This window comes from Thermobia domestica, chromosome 7 (genome assembly GCF_964235325.1).
Source record: "Thermobia domestica chromosome 7, izTheDome1.hap1.1, whole genome shotgun sequence".
NCBI classification, from domain to species: Eukaryota; Metazoa; Arthropoda; class Insecta; order Zygentoma; family Lepismatidae; genus Thermobia; species Thermobia domestica.
This window is the reverse complement of record NC_137460.1, coordinates 53177958-53198701: the sequence shown is the minus strand read 5'-3', so window position 1 is coordinate 53198701 and position 20744 is coordinate 53177958. Positions and strand designations below refer to the sequence as shown.

Sequence of the window (20744 nt, the reverse complement as noted above, 5' to 3'; positions counted from 1 at the left end):
TTCTGATTCAGCATTTCCAAGTAGCTAGTAATTGTGCGGGATTGTATTACCAGGGTGTTTATTTTTCTTCAGTGTTGTCTGTTTCCTGGTTAATGAGAGTTGAATATAAGTTTGATTGAGCATGAGACGAGACGAGACGAGACCTTTTCGTCGAGAAATTCCAGACGAGACAGAGCTCTTCCAACGAAGACAGATACGTTTTCGTTTTGCCAGCCGAGACACAACTTTTACGGTTCATTTCGAGACGAAACGAGACAAGGTAATTCACTCGTGCATATTTCTGTATGAAAAGCGAATTTCGTTTCACAGTGTATACGTATAGAGTTCCAAACTATGCGAATTCAGTACACAATATTGAACAGTACATCTATGACTATTGGTTGTAATAGAGGAACAATATCAAAGATAGAACCTGTTCCTGGGACTCTGAATTCATATGAAATCTCTTACTATTTTCGTTCTATAGAAATTAATATTACAACCGTAAGTGCTAACTAATGCCTATCACTTCCAGTTGTCATAGAGGAGTAAAGGCAGAGGTGGAACATACTATTGTAGACTGAATCCATATAAAAAAAACTGCTTATCGATATATACCTGCTCTATCCATTATACAATCAGTGTTGTATTCGAAAAATAGTATTTTTCACCACTTCCGTTGGGAACAGATAGATATAAGTTGACATAAACTCATTCTTGGAATGCCACATATGTGTCAGAAAAGTACTTATTGGTACCTCGTACCGGTTTTGCTCAATGGAAATAAATATTGAAACCGGAACTACTAGTAAATTTCAATCACTTTCTGTTTTGGTACGGTGTTACTCTTGGGGACTATGTTCTCTTGAGACTGAATTGATTGCAAATGAACCGCCGATCGCTGTCTATTAGGGCATTCAGTTCTTGTTCTATGGTATTCAACGTTAAAACCGAAAATAGATTTTTTTTTCTACCAATCCGGTTTGAATAGGGGGTTAACGGTGTAGATGGAATCTATTGTTGGGACGCTGAATCGATTGCATAAAAACCTTTTTTCGATATCTTACCGTATTTGCTCAATGGAAATCAATATTGAAACTGGAAGTACTATTAAGTTTTAACCACTCTCTATTTCTATAAACTGTTGTAGGTGATGATTGTTCTGCTAGGACATTGAATTAATTGCAAAAAAATCGCTATCTATCACCGTTTTTGTTTTATGTCGATCAACGTGTAGGCTAGAAATGGTTGATTTCTAGGACTTCAGATTTGAATAGGTAGTTAACGGAGAAGATGGATACCATGTTTGGGAAGCTAAATCGATTTTTTTAGAAATCGATAATTTTACCGGATTTACTCTATGGAAATCAGAATTGAAACCTGAAGTACCGGTACTAGTAAATTTTAACCACTTGCGGTTTCCTTAAAATGCTGTGGGTTGTGACGATACGTTCACTTGAGAAGCTTAATCAGTTGCAAAAAAGACACTTGTCGCTATGTATTACCGTGTTTGTTTTATGGCAATAAAAGTTAAAGCTGGAAATGGTTGATTTCTACCGCTTCACGTTTAAATAGGGGTTAACGGAAGAAATAAAACCTATTCTTGGGACGTTGAATTGATTGAAAAAACTCTATATCTTTACTGGATTTGCTCTTTGAAAATCAGTATTGAAACCGGAAGTATTAAGCAAATTTCACCACCTTCGGTTTCGGTAGTGTTGCGGGTCTGACGATATGTTCTCGTGAGACGCTGAATCGATCGAAAAAAAAAACTTGTCGCTATCTATTACCGTTTCTGTTGTATGGTAATAAACGTTGAAACCGAAAATGGTTAATTTGAGACATCTTTGGTTTCAATGAAAAATTAACGGAGGAAATGGAACGTATTACTGGAACACTGAATCGATTGCAGAAAGCCGTTTTCCGAAATCTCTTACCATTCTTGCACTGACAACTGTCGACAGCCAAAGAAACGGAGCAGTGAAGCCATATCTAGCATCTTGGTGCTAGATCTAGCATAATTCACATGCATTTAGCACCTAGCATCTTGACTTTAGCATCTTGGCCAAATCTAGCATAATTTCATTCTTCCCTCTGGAGAACAGAAAAATTACGAAAATATAGATGGTTCAAGGACTGTCGGGAATTATTCTTTTTAGTTGAAGCAATGGTTGGAGCAATGAAAGCCAGTCAGTATTTCCACAGTTGTAATTTATTGTTGAATTCAGAGAAATGTTCAAAAATAGCAAAATGTGACCCTGAAAAACATATTTACTTACCCATAGTTTTATTACTGTCAACTGAAACATGAATGTGTGGTTATCTTGGATATTTCTGTTCCTTTCAATTTACAGCTTGAGAGAGGGGGGGGGGATATGAGCATCAGGGGATAGCTAGTAATACACTAAAAGAAATGCTTCAGGGCTGTGTCGGAAGCGGCATGTTGTGCATATTTTTCTTAAAATGTTATCCATTCATAAAATATAAATTCGACCATCTTCCCCTCTAACGTGCCATTTACCATCATTACTGACAGTGTCATATTAGCTTTGTATATGAATACAGTTAAAACAGTTTCGTTAAAATAATGAAGATAAGTAGGAGCGGGGCTTTAAAATTAATTAGGAAAGATAATTTGAAAATCTGGCATAATTTACTAAAATCTAGCATAATTCAGACCCGTGTTTGGCATCATCGCGAGTCTCGAGTGTGGCAACCCTGAAACGGAGGGACCCGATACTTATGCATAACATACAGTAGTTTGGAAATGAAATTCCGACAGTTATGGGTAGCCTAGTTTAAAATTCTAAAAAAGGTCGAGATTGTTGAGGCAATCTTGAAATTATGGTGTTGCTTCATGAGGAAGAATTAGAAAAATGTGCCTTGCATTTCGGAGCCTATTTGCATTTTTTTTTTTTTTTTTAATATCACTATCATAACACTCAACCATTGTTAATGCATTATTGGATAAAGATCCCATCAATTTTTTTCCACTACTATCTATTTTTGGTATTCATTTGTACGTTACACCACATTGCTTCTTCATTTTGTTACATCACCTAAATGTTTTCTAAATCTTCTTGTATCCAGTCAAAATTTGCTTTAGTCCGCAGTAATGCTGCCCACAAGATGAGACTTTTTTTTTTTAATGAAATATGAGACGAAACAGGTCTTCCAACATAAGAGGATACTTTTCGAGACGACAAAGTTCTTTGACGACTCCTTTTCGAGTCATGAGCAGGGTGTAAAAGTGAAGGGGATGCGGGGGATGCCGTCCTCCCATCTTCATAAATATGTACGGCGTCCTCCCAGTTCCTAAAAGATTACAATGGACAAAGATAGGCAGGGGGATGATGTGACGTCATTCCGCTACCTACCGTCCCCCTACCTTTTCAGATTCATTTTTATCCTTGGGAGTGCCCCATACGTAAATCTTGTCCTGTAGACGTAGGTATTCATTAGGGATAAAATCCGGAATTTTTACTTTCTGGAATCCGGAAAGTAAACTCGGAAAAATTTTCCGAATTTTTCCAAAATCCGGAAAGTAAAATTTCCGATTCCGGAAAATTTTGGTCATCCCTGGTATTCACATCTAATGCTTCATCTTTTCTTGCCCCACTTTTTTATACTAAATTTATCAAATTTAGCTTCTACTTGTCTTTCAAGTTCCAACCAGACTTCTTTGCTCAACATACTCCGGAGTTACTTCCCAAGGAGGATGAAATAAAAACTTACCTACAATCATTTGTCTTTCCATGTTAGAATTGTATTGAGAATGAATGTAGCTATTTATGTAAACTACAACAAGAAGAAGGAAAAATAATAATGACCAAACACAGCAATCAGAATAAAATTGTAATTCGTTTCGTAGCTGTTGTGCTGAATTCGTGTTATAAAAGTCAATGTACATTGAAAAGTAATAAGTGTGAAATGTTAACTGTTATTGTGAGCTTAATTAAGTTCAGCACCATGAAGAACGTAATCGCAACCAATACTACTAAAACTTTCGCAGGAGTAATAAGGATGAAAAATAAAAATGATTGAATAAACTCGTCACAATATGTTCTTCATTCATGATGTTGATGATGTAAATCCAATATATATATATATATATATATATATATATATATATATATATATACACCGGGTGCACCATTTATAATGTCCTACCTTTATAACAGAGGAACTAAGAGAGTGAGAGAAGCGAAACTTCGCACAAAGCAACTACAGGAAGGGGGACATCTGTCCATGTATTGGGTAACATCACTCGGTGAACAGTGTTGCCAACTCAATATAAAGTTATGATTTTTTAAATGGAATGACCTAAATTTAATATCATAATTCGAATCAGCAATGAAAACAAAGACGAAAGAGATGACACTCGCAGTCAGTGTTGCATACTTTTTGAGAAATATTGTAAAACATATGTCAAATTTAAACGCCTTTAACACACACAAGGAATGAAGTAGTAACTATTTGTGCACATTAAATAAAATACTGGGAAGAACTCTTTAAAATGACTTCAAGTTTAGAAGGATCAGTTAAACAGTGTTGCCACAACAGAAGAGAGAAAAATTGAGTTTGGAAATAGTGCAATAACTTCGAAAAGGTCCCTAGTACAGTATGGGTTTAAATGCATAGAGGAAATCAGTATGTCATAAGGAGCATTGTCACGTTTATTTGAGATCGATAAGTCAAGTACTTACTAAGATATTCAGTACTCTGTAAAAGCTGAGAATTTTGTACTGTACAAGATGGTAACGCTGTTTAAAAATTCCCTTTTTTCCCTCTGCCTTGGAGAAATATTAAAGTACTAATCTGTGACACAAGTTATATTCTGTGACATGCTGAATTAAAGCAAAATATTTAAAATAAAGGAACAGAATATTTTTTCTGTTTCATGAATTTTGTAATGTATACAAAATAATAATTGTTTCTTGATCATCATAAACATATATTTCTTTAATTTAATTTCTTTCTCCTGAATATAAGTTGGAAAAGACAATAAAACGTAGATATTAATAGTCGTAAAATTTGAATAGAAAATACATAGGCTATGTTCGGTTAAATGGTAGCAAAATTTTTCAGATCATCCAATTTTTATACGTACTGACCAATTTTAGGGGACGATACACAACTTATTTTGTATTTCATTCACCACGAAATTAACTACAAATAATGTATAAATTGTTTTTAAGAAGTGAGTTGCATTTATGGATTCATAGGTGCCGACACCCTTATGAGGACCCAAATGTTACGAGTAAAAGTACAGCACGTAGAAATATGCAATAAAAGCTATAATGGAACAAATACCAAACAACCCCTGTTAGATGTCCATTAAAAACAGGAAATGTATCTGATCGGAAACGGAGAACCTGGTGGATCCGTAGTGAGTTGATGAGTAAACGAATAGAGTGTAAAAAAAATCAAATCTATGCTGGATGGCCACAAAAAACAAGGAAGTATTTAATCAAGTCAGGGCTGGGCCAAAGTAGTGGAAAATCAAGGTGTCTATAGGGACCAGGCGCGTTAGCAAAGGTGGGTATGCTTCTAAACAAAATAGTGTAAACATACTGTGTAAAGAATATTACATAGTTCTTCTGCAAATTATATACGACATCGTATTACTTAGCGCAGCGTAACTTTCTGTATAACGTCCCACGTTTATGCCATTTAGGCTAAGGGGACAATGATTAAGGCAAGTGACTGATGATAGAAGAATTAATGGGATGAGAATGTGAGAGAAAGCAAGAGTATCCTACAACCCCATGGACATGATGTTATCCACCGCAAACTTACTGCATCGGAAATCGTATCAGGGACTCCATGCACCAGAGGTAAGTGCTCTACCACTGAGCAACCGTGCCCTCAACAGTTTAACTTCAAGAAGGCTTAACCACAGTATTTTCCTATTATAATTCAATCAAATTTTTTGTTTTTTGTACAATGATTCACAATAATTGAATACAGAATTATGATATACTGCAAAATGATATGTCTGAAAAGCGATTATTCTCGGAAAAATACGTGCAAACCCATGCATGCTGGTCACTAGAAACTATCATTTCATCTATTTGAACTGAACGAAGTTGCAAACTCACACGGGCTTTTGTCCGTATGGAGGAGACATTTCAGCGACAGTGTATATGCGCATGATGATAAGCGTTCCTATATCAACATCGAAACTCTATGTGGAAAGAATTCAACTGAAATTTACAGTGTTTTGCGGGAGGTTTGTCGAAATAGTGTAGTGGATCATAGCACTGTATTTCGGTGCTCAGCTCGTTTCCGTGAAGGTCGTGTAATCATTGCGGACACCTCAAGATGTGAAAGACCCTGAACTGCAACAGACTACACCCCTGAGATTATTGTGAATGACATTTTGAGAGAGGGTCGACAAAAATATATAAGAAAATTGCATATGAGACCAAAATATCTGTCACTTCACTTTACAAAATTATTACTGAAAAGCTGAAAATGAAGACGAGATGGGTTCCGCATGATCTGAGTAAAGAGCAGAAAGCATGTTTCAAAAGAATCGCAGAAAAATTGCTTCAACGTTATCAAACAGAAGGAGATCAGCTTTTCAAACGACTGTTGCAATTGATGAAACCTGGATACGAGAGTCTGAACCAGAACTGAAGTTTCAGTCGTCACATTAAAACAGTTCAGACTCTTCACGCCCGAAGAAATTCTGCTAGCAACAATCAAATGTTTTACTCACGATGATCTTCGCTTATGATACGAATGGAGAGATGGCTACAATAGAGTGACATAGGGGACGTCTATACCAGGCGTATATTACAAGCTGTTTCTGCAAAATGTTTTGCGTCCGAAAAGTATTGAAAGAAATCCCGACATTCTTGCAGCTGGTGTATTCTGAACGATAATGCAAGGCCGCATACTGCTCTACAAATAAGAGTGACACTTAACAAGTATGGATGGGAAATACTTTCCTTCCCAATATAGTCCTGATTTGAGCCCACCAGACTTTGAATTAAAATTAAAAGAACCCAAATTAATTCCCAAATTAAAAGAACCACTCTCTGGAAAACGTTTTGATTCGATTGGTGAAGCTTTCAGTGAGGTGACCCGAGTGATCAGACACCTCAACAATGAAGGTGCCCTATCCAGAATACAGAATTTGCCAAATGTTGGGAAGTTGTCATAAACAAGTATGAAGATTGTATTGAACGCCTGTAAAGATATTTTGTACAATAAATTATTAGCTTGCATAACATCTTTCAGTGTGCAGAACTTTCGAAGTGACTGTCGTACAATATATTGCAAAAAATTTTCCGAACAGTTGCTAGGACATAATGTTGTACGTAGAGGTACATCTAAATACTAATTGCAAACATTAGAAGCTATTGGTACCATAACAAATAACAGGCTATGTGCCACGCTAAATAACAGTATATGAGTCTAATTTCGTAATAATGTTCGCAAAATTTGCGAATCGCAAACGAATGCAGAAATGATGCAATAATTATTATTATTGCATACCGATAATCGAAAAAAAGCCATATTTTAAATTTCGTTAACACAATTCACTGCAGAATGATGCCGTATAAAACATTTTAAGACATTCAGTAATTACGACCTAGCAATTGTGTATGTAAGAGAAAACTTGAACCAATGATTTTTGTGATATTAATGCAAAATTCACAATTTTTTACGTTTGCTGCAGTATCATAGAAGGAGTTTACTAAATGTATACTAAACTAAGCTAACCAAAGCCAACCTACGTATCCTAACTCATATTTTATGTTCAAGGACAAAAAGAAAGAAAAAAACACCTAAGTAAAATTTTTTAGTGAACCCCATCAGCACTATATTACAAACATATCACGCATTGTTGTGCGTGAGCCAGTGTATAGTACATTACGTCAGTCTTACTACTTGCTAGTACTTGCATTTTGGTCAATTTATTTACCTTTGAATTTATAGTAAATATGGTGCTTTTTTTACTTTTGGCGCAACAAATTTTGAAAGACTTACAGGCAAAAGTCCGTATTTTGCATGAAAAGACATAAAGAACAATTTTCTGCAAGCAATAGAGTTAAATACAAAGTAATACACCTGTATTTTATGTTTACAAGTGTAGATTACTATAGTTCGCGTCCCTCGAATTGGTGTGTGGCATCAGCCAACAAGATAGTAGTGCGCTGTTACTATACCTTCAGGGAGGAACCTATTCATTCATAATTGTCCACATATACGAACAAAATTAATTATAAATGATTTGATTCCTCCCTGAAGGTTTAGTAACAGTGCACTGTGAGTTTATTGGTTGATGCCACACGCCAATTCGGGTGGCGCGGAGTATAGTGTAAAATTCTTACGAGTATTTTACTAGGGATAAAATAAGTGAGTGCATATAAATGATGGTTGTATTAGAAACTATTTTCCACCGGTGCTGTATTTGAGCACAGTGTACATAAGTTGTATTTTATGTTTACAAGTGGAACGCTACAAGTATGAAACTGTGACAAGTATTATTGAAACTCATATCATTACCAAAATCCACTCATTTCACTATCCTTATTTTTGCATATAGCAACCTTCGCTGACTCACCCCCTCTCTAGAGATGCCCTTCAGTTTCGCCCTGCCGTGACTCGGTTAGATAGCATTCGTGCTTTTTAGTGGCCTACTAGCAAAGGTTGTTTCTTGTTTTTTGCATTGCAGTTTTTATGCATACATCCGGACGCCGTATTTACACGCAAATCCTAGAAGAATTTTAATTTTTCAACAATTGATTATGATGGTCCCATTGAAATTTAACTATTCCATTTGACATGTTTCCATGTCGGCCAGCGCAAATCATTTAGTAAACAATAATAAGGAATTTGTAAAGAATTGTAATTTTTGAACAATTATTTCGAGTTGTACGGCAAAAGTAAAGCTGCACGAGAAATCTTCCTAAAAATGTACTTAAAACATTATGTTTAGCTTCACATGAAAAGCAGTAGCGCGTTTCAAACTTATTCGATGATTTGTAACTATACATTCAATAAATGAGCTGACAAATACAAAAGATAACGTGCAGTTTGAAAAGTTGGCGGCAAAGTAGAAATTTAAAAAATACACGAATTTTATGGTGCATATAATTAGGTACTTCCAGAAAAAAAATGCCTATTTCATTGGTGCATATAGGCTACAACTCATACAGCTAACCTTTGTAGCGATTTATAATATGGTTGCAAAATAATAATAAATAAAAACATTGTCAATTAGGGCCAATAACTTTAAAATTTTAAGTTCCTAAGTGAGAGTTCATCTGTACAAAGTATACCACACAAAGAAATTTGTTTCGTGAGCTGATGGGTAATGCCAAAGACTTGGGGAACTATTCCGATATGGGTTACGTCAACGCAAAGCAATATTTAACATTTTGTTAGTGACCATCGGCATAGCAGTTATAATGACTTCTTGCATTTCTTGTATGAACAATTTCTTGAACAATGCTTCCGAATGATCCTCTTAGACCTGCAAACGAAGAAAGTGAATAATTATCTTGATTACACCACTTGGCTACTCCCAACAGCTACAATACAGCCAAAGAAATTGTGCTCACAAATCATCCTTTGTATTGCTTCAATTGGAACACTCTTACTTATTTCATTCATTCGTGTTTTAAAAAGAAATAATAACAAGTCGGTAATATTTACAGATAATATTGAATTGTTTCGATATTACTCCCCTAAAGTTGCACGAGAATAAGTATAGCTATTAGGTAGGTCTCGTAAACGTATTTCTACCATCCTGTTAAAATTTGAATTGATATTACTAACTCAAGAACAAATTATTGCACTATTTCCAAACTCAATTTTTCTCTCTTCTGTTGTGGCAACACTGTTTAACTGATCCTTCTAAACTTGGAGTCATTTTAAAAAGTTCTTTCCAGTATTTCATTTAATGTGCACAAATAGTTACTACTTCATTCCTTGTGTGTGTTAAAGGCGTTTTAATTTGACATATGTTTTACAATATTTCTCAAAAAGTATGCAACACTGATCTGCGAGTGTCATCTCTTTCGTCTTTGTTTTCATTGCTGATTCGAATTATGGTATTAAATTTAGGTCATTCCATTTAAAAAACCATAACTTTATATTGGGTTGGCAACACTGTTCACCGAGTGATGTTACCCAATACATGGATAGATGTCCCCTTCCTGTAGTTGCTTTGTGCAAAGTTTCGCTTCTCTCACTCTCTTAGTTCCTCTGTTATAAAGGTGGGACATTATAAATGGTGCACCCGGTATATATATATATATATATATATATATATATATATATATATATATATATATATATATATATATATATATTAATGGAAATACATAGTACCAAATTTACTACCTGTAAACTTCCACCCATTGTTACAGACGCACATACTATGATTCTCAAAGAAAATCAAGTTAAAACATAAAAACTGGGAAAAGTATTCCTGCTACATTAATATTAGTGCAGATTAAATCATTAGCTACATGGATGCAATTAAGCAACAATATTTTACTAGCCCAAGAAAAAAGCTACCAGCCGACATCCCACAATAGAAATAATTTGCTAACCTTTGAAATATATAATAGTTATATTGAAAACTCGCCCCGGGCGAATGGTTATTTGCATCCCTGCATTAGCAATAAACTATAAATCATTAGCAATAAACCCCAGGTCCGTATACTTGGGGGACTAGGGGGGAAGACCCCCCTAAAATTTTCACCGTAGGCTTGGAAATGAACTATTATATGGTGATGAACTATAATATGGTTGGATCGGGCCCCCTCTACATTTTTGGGCTGGCCTGAAAACCCTCATTTTACTTTTTTCTTTCTTCAAAATCAGGTAAGTAGAAGATATACTGTATAAAACTTAGGTAGAAAATACTATGGAGTGAAGTGGAGTAATATATGATTTTGGACATATTTGTTACTGCTAAAAAATACAAAAGGGTCGCCATCTCTCCTTGGTCAGTGACGCAACCACGAAATTTTTCTGATATTATCTTTCTTAAAAAATAAAACTAGGGGGGAAGCAACATGTACGTGATTTAAAAAATCCGAATCTTTAATACATCATCTACTACGGATAGCATGAGTTACGAGTCACTGAACTTCTTTTTTTGTGTTGCTTGTCAGACCCAGAAAGATGCGGTGACCCACACAGATCCGGTCTCGGACAAACCCCGAAGACAGCCGAAATCTTTACAGCATTACTGTAAAACTCTACAGTGGGTTAATGGTGCCCATTACTCGAGCTTCAATATTCATATGGGAGTATGATGCCTTAGTGGAAAAGTGCTCACCCTTGGTGTGAGGGGTATCTGGTTCAATTCCCGTTAGTGCAAGTTTATAATGGAAATATCATTTCTTTGAATTTTCTTGAGGTTCTTACTTTCCCTCCCACATTTTCATTCCATTAAGTACTTACATAATCATTCAATTTCAGTGATCATCCTTCTCCTTTAGCTTAAAGGGGATGAGCGTTGGATATAAAACTGGAAATTTCGTTTTTATTTGTTTGAATAAAAATGCATGCGTTCAATTCCAGTGGCGTTCCCTTCTTAATGACAATACATTTAATCAGTGTAGTCAGTGGCGTACGCAGAATTTTATCAAAAGAATTTCAAGCACCCAATCCATTATTCTTTAAGAAGCATGGCTTTTGTATAAGGTGCATTGTTTATAATGTGCAACCGTGATAACGGAGAATCAAAAGAGGAAGAAAAGCAAAACTTTAGACAAAACAGCTCTAAGGAGGGGGGGGGGGGCAGAAACACCAAACAGTGTTGCCAACTCAATATAAAGTTCTCTTTTTTTCAAGTGGCACTACGTCAGATTGTTACATACATCAAATTAACATGTCAAACAAAAACCTAAAATACCACATTATTGTTATTCAGTGTTGCAAACTAAGGATGTTACAGTATCACAAACATCCGAAGTCTGGAAGCCTGTATCATACATACAGCACAACAGAGATGAACAGGATAATGCACATCGAAAGTACGTTAGCGTTGGATACCATGATCATGGTATGACTTTTTTGAATGAATAGCAACGAAGTTAGAAGGGCTTAATTTTTTTTTTCGAAAGGTTTTATTTCGAAAACATGCTTAGATATAAGTATCATATCTACTTACTTGCATGGTTTACAATTGAAAAACAAATCATTTTGCCGTTAACAGCACTTCGATATCTCAAACGTTCCCAAGATATGATAAACATTGATAGAGTTCCCAACACTGCTGAAAATGGCGTAATTGTGGAAAATATTTAAAATGGTTGTTTTAGTTCTCTTCTATAATATTACAGCAATAGTTTTTTAGTAGCTTCAATTAAAAGTTCTCGCAATTACGTGATTTAAACAATGTTGCAGACTTCAAGAATGCTTTAAAACGAATGGTGGGTGGCTGTTAAAAATAACCTTTCTTTCTTACATGAAATATCTGCTGAATACATAACTGATTTCTAATACTTTAGAATTAGTGTTGTTCACAAGACGAGATGAGAAATGTTTCGTAGTCTCGTCTCGTAAAATTGTGTAAAACTCGTGTCTATTCTCGGAAAGCTTTCCTCGTCTCATCTCGATTTTTTTTGTATCGTTTTGAAAATCTATATATAAAATTTATGTCCTGATGTTTTCTGAATTTCATCCGTAAGTTAACTAGAATCCTTACACGTCACGAGAAGTCCACGAAGGATGTAATACATCATTTAAATTATATTTATTATTGGAGTATATTGTATAATGACTTACATATTTTTAAACGTTGATAAATGCTCTTCATGATGCTCATACACTGTAACATTGTTTGATGTATAAGACTTTGTTGAACCAGGGTTGCTCGTGAGACTCGAGAAACTTCTCCAATTGCCTTGTCTCGAATTTGAAAATATACTTAATATATCGACCCTTGTCTCGTTTTTCGAGAGGAGACAACTTTGTCGTCTTGCAAGAGATCACGAAAATAGTTTTAGGCAGTCCTCGCCAGAAAACTAAAAACCAACACCTGCAAAGTTAATAGTCAAAAACTTTAAAAAAATATAGCGTAGAACAAATGAAAAGAGTAGTCATGCATGGGAGACAAATACAATTTTGTCGTGAAAGCAATGTGGTAATACAAACTTTCGATGACACACAGTTCTTTAAATTGTTTACCAGTTGCTGACGTCAGTGTAACATTTTTCTTTTTATTTGTACTGAAAATAAAAAAAAGTATATAATAAAAAATGGTGGTATATATAAAAATGCAGCCACACCCTGTCACGCGTAATGCGATGTTGCTATTTGTCATTTAACTCACATAAAAAGATGATCATGCATGTATGCATGTTCGTACGAGTGTATGCAACGGAATACATTGTTTCCGCTTGGGAGATGTAATGATGATTAAACTTATCTTCCTTGTTAGTCCTAACGTGTTGAATTTAAAACTACAATAGACCTTGATTTCATTCTAAATTAAAATGCAAGGCTGTTTATTATTTTCGTAATTATTATTTATCGGAATGCAGATAATGATGGCCAGGATGCAAAATTATCCAGTCGAAGTGGAGAGACTGGTGTTTAAAAATTCCACACAAATTGACACAAAACATGACTACTTCACTTTTTGCTTCTATTTTGTTCACAAAGTTGCCAGATCATAAGTAACTTCAGTTGTTTACGGTATTACTCAATATCTAACTCACCTGTTAATTACAAATGGAATACAGTACGTGTTTATTTCTTTTATAATTACTTATGAATAGCTGTAATTAATTTCCAGATTTCTAATAATAGTGTTATTTCATTTACTCCGTAGTAGCTTATTAGTAGGGATTTTATTTTTAAAATACTGTATTAGGTGAAGACATTTTCCTCCATTCCCTCAGGATTTCGCACCGAGATGACTGCTTCTTGCTTTTCAAATTCGAAATAAGTTTAAATCATACTAAAAAATACAATGCGGACAAACACTTACATTTTCTCTCCTGTTTCATTGCTGCATTAAAGTGAACTCAATGTTTTAGCTTCTTTGTATATATCAGACATATGCAAGTTGGAACAGAGGGTGGACCAATCACAAAAGACTTCCTGGTGTCGAGGGCCGTACAAGACACTGTATAACATTTTCACAAGAATTGAATAGTCGTACTCAATGCAGAAACTTGTTCATCGTACAGTAACACCACAGCAAAACTGCTATAACGGTAACCAATATATTTACTTACTAAAGAAACGCAGAAAAATTACTATATTAGTCTATTTACTTATTATTTTAGTGGGGGGAAACTTGTTCTTTCATGTTTTGAACTGGTCTCTCAATGTTCGGTTGTGAATTGGATGTTCCAACGCGAAGGATATTTTTAAGGTGGACATCAGTTATCCAGGGGAAAAAAATTAAATTTGGGTTAAGAAGTTACGTAAGAACTAAATTTCCAATAACAGGTCAGGCGGGCCAGATGAAAGGGTTCAGTGGGCCGCAATCGACCTGAGGGCTGGCTCTTGCACATGATTTATGTAGATCATGATATATTAGTGGGTTTATCATAACCCCTTGGGGATCTTATGGTACAATTTGTACCATACGCGTTTTTCATGGTACATTGTGTTATTTCTCTCCTATTTGAGCTTTTTCGGTTTTTGTTTTTCAAGTCCAGAGACATTGTAGAAGACATTGCGTATGGTTTCAGACCGTCCTGCGTCCAGACATAGGAGGTGATGACGTCATAATCTTAAAATGTATTTTTTTTCCCTTTTTAAGCCTATGTTCATTATTTTTTGGCGGGCTTATTTTTGAACGTAGAAGATCGAAATTTTGCACAAACATTCAGTCCACCGAGTAGTATTTACCAGATATTTTGTTCCGATGTCAGTGTCAAAACAGGGGGGGGGACCAGAGGGGCAAAGGGTTAAAAAAAGGGATATTTTTACCCCCAAAATCCCGTTTTTCGTGATTTTCCCGCCTCACATACATGATGAAGACACGTGAGTCATACTGTCTGAAAGGTAGTTCCATTCTGAAGAGAATGACGGTCGACTTATTATTCTAGGGTAATTAGGGCCGTCTCAGGGAATTTTTAAAAAATATACTTCTATATAGGGAAAAATGGGAGAAGGTAGGTTTATTTTTTTTGCGGGCTTACTTTTGCACCTAGAAAATTGAAACTTTGCATAAACATTCAGGCCACCTAGTAGTATTTATCAGATTTTTTTCAGATCTCTGCATTAAAACATGGGGGTCCAGAGGGAAAAAAATTGAAAAAAGAGATTTTTAGACCTAAAAAATCCCGTTTTTCGTGATTTTCCCGCCTGACATACATGATGGAGACACGTGAGTCATACCGTTTGAAAGACAGTTCCGTTCTGAAGAGAATGACGGTCGAATTATTATTCTAGGGTAATTAGGGCCGTCTCAGTGAATTTTAATTCAAATATACTTCTGTATAGGGTAAAAGTGGGGCATGGTCGGGAAATTTTTTTTGGCGGGCCTATTTTTTCATGTAGAAGATTGAAATTTTGCACAAACATTCAGTCCACCGAGTAGTATTTACGAATTTTTTCCCCGATTTCTGCGTAAAAACAGGGGGGTCCAGAGGGGTAAAAGTTGAAAAAAGGGATTTTTAGACCACCGCCTTACATACATGATAGAGACACGTGAGTCATACCGTCTGAAAGGCAGTTCTATTCTGAAGAGAATGATGGGCGAAACATGACCGTAGGGTAATTAGGGATGTCTCAGGATTTTTTTCCCTGAGATCATGGTGTTTTGCGGTAGTTTTGGGCATGGTGGGAATTCCTGATAAAATCTCTCCCGCCCTTACTCTTCAAGATAGAAACTTGAAATTTGGTACACACACTTAGTTTACCAAGTACTATTTATCAGATTTTTGGGAGGTCTCTACGTACACACAGGAGGGGGGGGGGGCAGGGGGGCCCAAAGTTGGACAAAAAAATTTCCCCTCAAAAATTTCCCTTCGACATCAATTTTCCCTCTCCTGAAGAGAACGAGGTATGAACCATGATCCTAGGATAAATAGTGACGATACAGTAGCTGCTTGACTGAAAGTCTCAAAAATAGCCCAAAAAGCCAAGATCCGGAAAGGAAACTTGATTGATTTATGATAGGTAAACTTAAAATGATTTTATTGGCGTTACAAACTAGTAAATAATAATAATAATAATAATAATAATAATAATAATAATAATAATAATAATAATAATAATAATTCTACAATATTATTAGAAACAATACATAAATAAATATTATTTTTTTTAAAAAAATTAAAGATTGAAACACATACCAATCGATAGATCTCATTGAGCTGAGCAAAATGATATGAGCGGGTGTAAATTATCATGCGTAGTTTTCGAGAAAATTTAGAAAAAATGTTTTAACCTAAAAATTGATGATGTACGATAACGGCCACATATTAAGATGAAACTGATAATGAAGTATACTCTCATTATACCATTAACAAGACAAACGGTATACACTATAGTAGCCTATAGTTAATGAGGTATAACACAAAATCATGATTAACTCAAACTTTATTTTTTCAAAATACTATCCAAAGATGATACGTACACTGTATATTAATCAATAAACTACATCGAGGTGAACAAAATAAATGATCTAATATAAATTCTCATGCTTAGTTTTCGAGTGAATGCAAAAAAATATATATAGCATTAAAACTTATGTCATTTGTTGCCAATAATAATTTATATTTTTATTCTGCTAAAACACACTGTTTATTTACTTATGTACTGTTGTGTAAAAAAAAAACACTGTTAAATAATATATTGTATTTATTGGTGTTGGTTTTCTTCTATTGGTAACACATTCTCCTAAGAGTAACACATCGAGGAAATGTGGGAGCATTAACGGGTAAAACTGGCACGTAGCCAGTTAGTGGAGGATAACTAGTCAGAAATGAATAGATTCTTCTATTAATATCTATTGGTAAAAATATACCCATATTTACATTTATTTATTAGGAAAAATCCAAAGAAACTATATATGTATTCAAATTCAGCCCTTTATGTTCAAAATGAAACATATTCTTCCCGTGCGAAGAATACCCGTTCTTCGCGCGGGGAGAATACCTTTCATTTTGGACATAAAGGGCTAAATTTTGATTTAAACGGCATTGGATATGTCACTGTTCGTCTCAGCGATCCCGAAAACTATGGATTCGACACTAATATCGGTCATTTTTCATAATTTTTAAATATCTTCACCCTCCCCCTCTGCTAAGTTGCACCATCAAAGTGAAATTATAAAAACCATTCCAGGCCTGACCCTCTTCTATAATGTTAATATGGTCGAGATCGGTAGGTCGGGTCAAGAGTCAAGTCACAAACATAGTTACTTTCATTTTAAAGATTGATAGATATTATTTCTCTAACGAATATTGGTAATTATCGAGGGTGTTTTGGTGGTTGTATACATTACTAAAATAAACTGTAATGTTGTACTTATATTTTCTGATGCTTATTTTTTTTTTAAAAAAAAAAAAGATGAATCTATAAAATACATACTACTATAATATCCCATTGTTATATATGCATATTAATTTAAATCGCGATAACACATTCACATGTTATTTACAAAACTTAACATTTCTTCTATTGAAATGATACATAATTGGAATAATATATGTACAAGTCTTCAAACCTGTGAAGTATTTCTTATTAAAGGTATACAAAGGACTTACTTATAATTTAAAAAACGAAAGAAGGTAAATTAACTTATAATGTTACGAAACTGAATTTGCCTTAGGAAAGAAACGTAATACCCTTTTCATAGATCATATTAATATAAAATAAATAAATGTTTGTACCTAGGTATAAATCTGAGACTTTTAGTATAAATCTGAATTTATTTTCTCCATTTCATGCCACGAAACAAGAAAGGAAACTTGCAGGAATCGGATAAGATCTGAAAGTTTCTAAATGTAATACTTTTTTCTTTACAGGAGAGCGCCTTCAATATGATCCAACCTTCGCTGGTCCTCTGAAGAACCGATCATGTACGGATATAATTTGCCTCTTGCTGTTTGTTGTTTTCATTATCTGCTGGATAGGTATAGCAGTTTATGGTACGTACTATTTTATTTAAAATCTAAGTTTTAAGTCTTAAATATTTAGTTTTTTTTTTTTTTTTTTTTAATATTGCTATTCTATGTAAAAACATTCTCCTTATTGAGGGAAGGACATTTTTACGTACAGACATTGAATTAGGTCCTAAATTTTATAGTTATTTGTGGAATACCACTATGATCCTACTTACTTGTCCTACGTAGTGCAATTTTGTATTCTTGTAACACTATATATCGTTTAAGAGGAGTGTTTCGAAAGTTCGTGGACAGACAATACTGCCCTGATTCTGTGTTAACGAGTCTGCTTGCCACACAACCTGTAGCAAGCTTTGTTAAGAAAGTAAAGCCAACGTGCAGTTGTCATTTATTTGCTCGCTATAAAAGTCGAACTGTAGTGACATGTGTTTGCTCACTACAAAAGTCGAACTACAGTTATATTACAACGGCGGATGGGAATGTTATATGTTCAATCACCAAGCAAAAAATCGCTTTGAATTTTGTGTGGAGTTACACAAAAGTGACCAGGGAACATTTGAGATGATCAAACAAGCATATGGTGAAGAGACAATGGGCAGATCGGTCGTATTCAAGTGATGAAATGCTTTTAAGGAAAGCAAACACAATGTGCAGGACAAGGTGGGTAGTGGGCGTCTATCAGCACCAGTGAGCGATGAGAATACATTGTGAAAGTAGAGACGGTACTGAAAATAGATAGACGTTTACTCATTAATGAATTGCCACCTAAAATGAATTTTGGTGTAGCAAAATGTCACGAAATTAAGGAACACCTGAAAATCCCTTGTGTTTGTGCAAGATGTGTGTAAGTTTGCTGAATGAAGAACAGGAGCTCTGTCGCGTTCAGTGTTTGCAGACACTTTTTCAGAGTGGACCAGTACCCTCAGTTCTTGAACAGATTAATCACTGACGAGTCCTGGATCAGGCATTATGATCCTAACCTAGCAAAAGCAGCTAAGCAGCAGTCTAGCGTAGTGAAAAACAGTGACTGACTGACTGACCTCCAAAATATTTCGGTTTTCTAGTTCCTCAGAGCAATGGCCGAAGTGAGACGGTATGCGGTGGTATGCCATATCGTCTCTGGTTTTTAGTGATGAAAGCATACCACGTCTGGTTTTTCAGTGGTCAAAACATACCGTCACTGTGGAGTAGATGCTAGTTACCTTTAATAAATCCATTTTATATATAAAATTGACGAATAGCTTTCACGTAAAATGATTTTATTTTTTACTTAGAAATAATTTCTAAGTTGACAACACCGACATTTTTATCTTTTTCCTTCCTTTTGTTTTTAAAATCAGGTATCTTCAAAGAAGTTCATCTAGTTTATATTTTGATGTGCCTTATTGAATTGTTTCTTTCTTATGTAGGCCTATTTCTGCATTCTTATGTAGGCAGTCATCATAAGGTAGTGCAGAATATAAGTAATATGAAACTATGGAAAAGATCCTATTTTGGTGTTGTTTTCTAAGTTCCAGGTCGTAGCTTAGAGAGTTCATTAGCAGGGATCCTTCAGTTACTCCAAGAAGCAAAGGGAACACCTGGACAGGAATATATTTCGAGCCATGTTAATCGTCAGTGCAATCGTAGATCCTTCATGTGAATGGGCCATGGATCCTCCATGTGAACATTAAATAATTTGTTGTGGAGGTCTATGTTTACGCAGTTCTTTCTCACTATTACTCTGACAAACTGCTCATTTTCAGTGGTTTTAAGAGACACGGCAATTAGACTAATAAAAATTGGTGATGTAGAGCAAGGAGAGTGTTTTCTGTCTTGAATAGTGGTGGCCATGCTTGTCTTCATAGACAGACAAGTAGAATAATCCAGCGTCAGTTTGTACCCGCCGGAGTACCCTCATCTGGCCTTTCGGTGCGAGAGACAATAAGCTACACCGGCCATTTCCTGTCCTCCGGCCTTATCTGGACACTGCGGAATTCCATCTTGCAGCAGGATAATGCGCATCCACATACCACCTTTATAATCCAGCATACTTTATTCGTTTAACTCCATGTGTGTCCTCACCTGCTACATCTCTGAACGAAAGCCCTACCGAGCACGTGTGGGGATGGTGAGACAGTGCATAACTCCAAGTTGCAAAAACACAACAGTCGAAATGGAGAAACGGAGAAGATAGGAGTGTAAAACTAAACAAGTAAATAATAATTAAAAAAAAAAAAAAAAAAAAACTTCGCATTGGAATTTTTCGACGTAGAGTTTGCATATTTGAGCATGAACTATGTTAAAGTAGGAATACCGTTAACCATTATTTCATTTATTAATTACATTTGAAATAAAAGTTTATTATATATGAATTACTGTAAATAATTTGCAAATTTCTGAAAATAGTGTCACTTTACTCAATCCCCCAAGAAGTTTCTAGTAGAGATATTTTTTTCCTTCAGAAATATCAAGTTGAGAGTAAATTCCACCTCATTTCCACAAGATTTCGCACCCTGCATGACCGCCAACCTGCAGTGATTTATCCAGAATTTTTAATTTAGGGGGTGTTCAAAAAATCTGGGGGGGGGGGGTGAATGATGTGATTTAAAAAAGCCACCTGCAGAGAAATGGAAAATTGATTGACTCAGTTGCAAGAAAACTGTTTGACATTGTAGCTGAAACGAAGATAAAACAAACTTACTTCGGTCTAGTATC

General features: G+C 35.2%; 1 protein-coding gene across 4 annotated transcripts in view; it reads left to right on the top strand.

Moving 5' to 3' along the window:
* Ctl2 (Choline transporter-like 2) overlaps positions 1–20744 on the top strand; it is a 259790-nt gene that overhangs the window by 184584 nt on the left and 54462 nt on the right. For all 4 annotated transcript variants that reach the window (XM_081764665.1, XM_081764668.1, XM_081764667.1 and 1 more), the window contains exon 2: positions 17949–18071. In XM_081764665.1, the coding sequence (XP_081620791.1) occupies positions 17949–18071 (123 nt within the window). The remainder of the gene's footprint in view (positions 1–17948; positions 18072–20744) is intronic.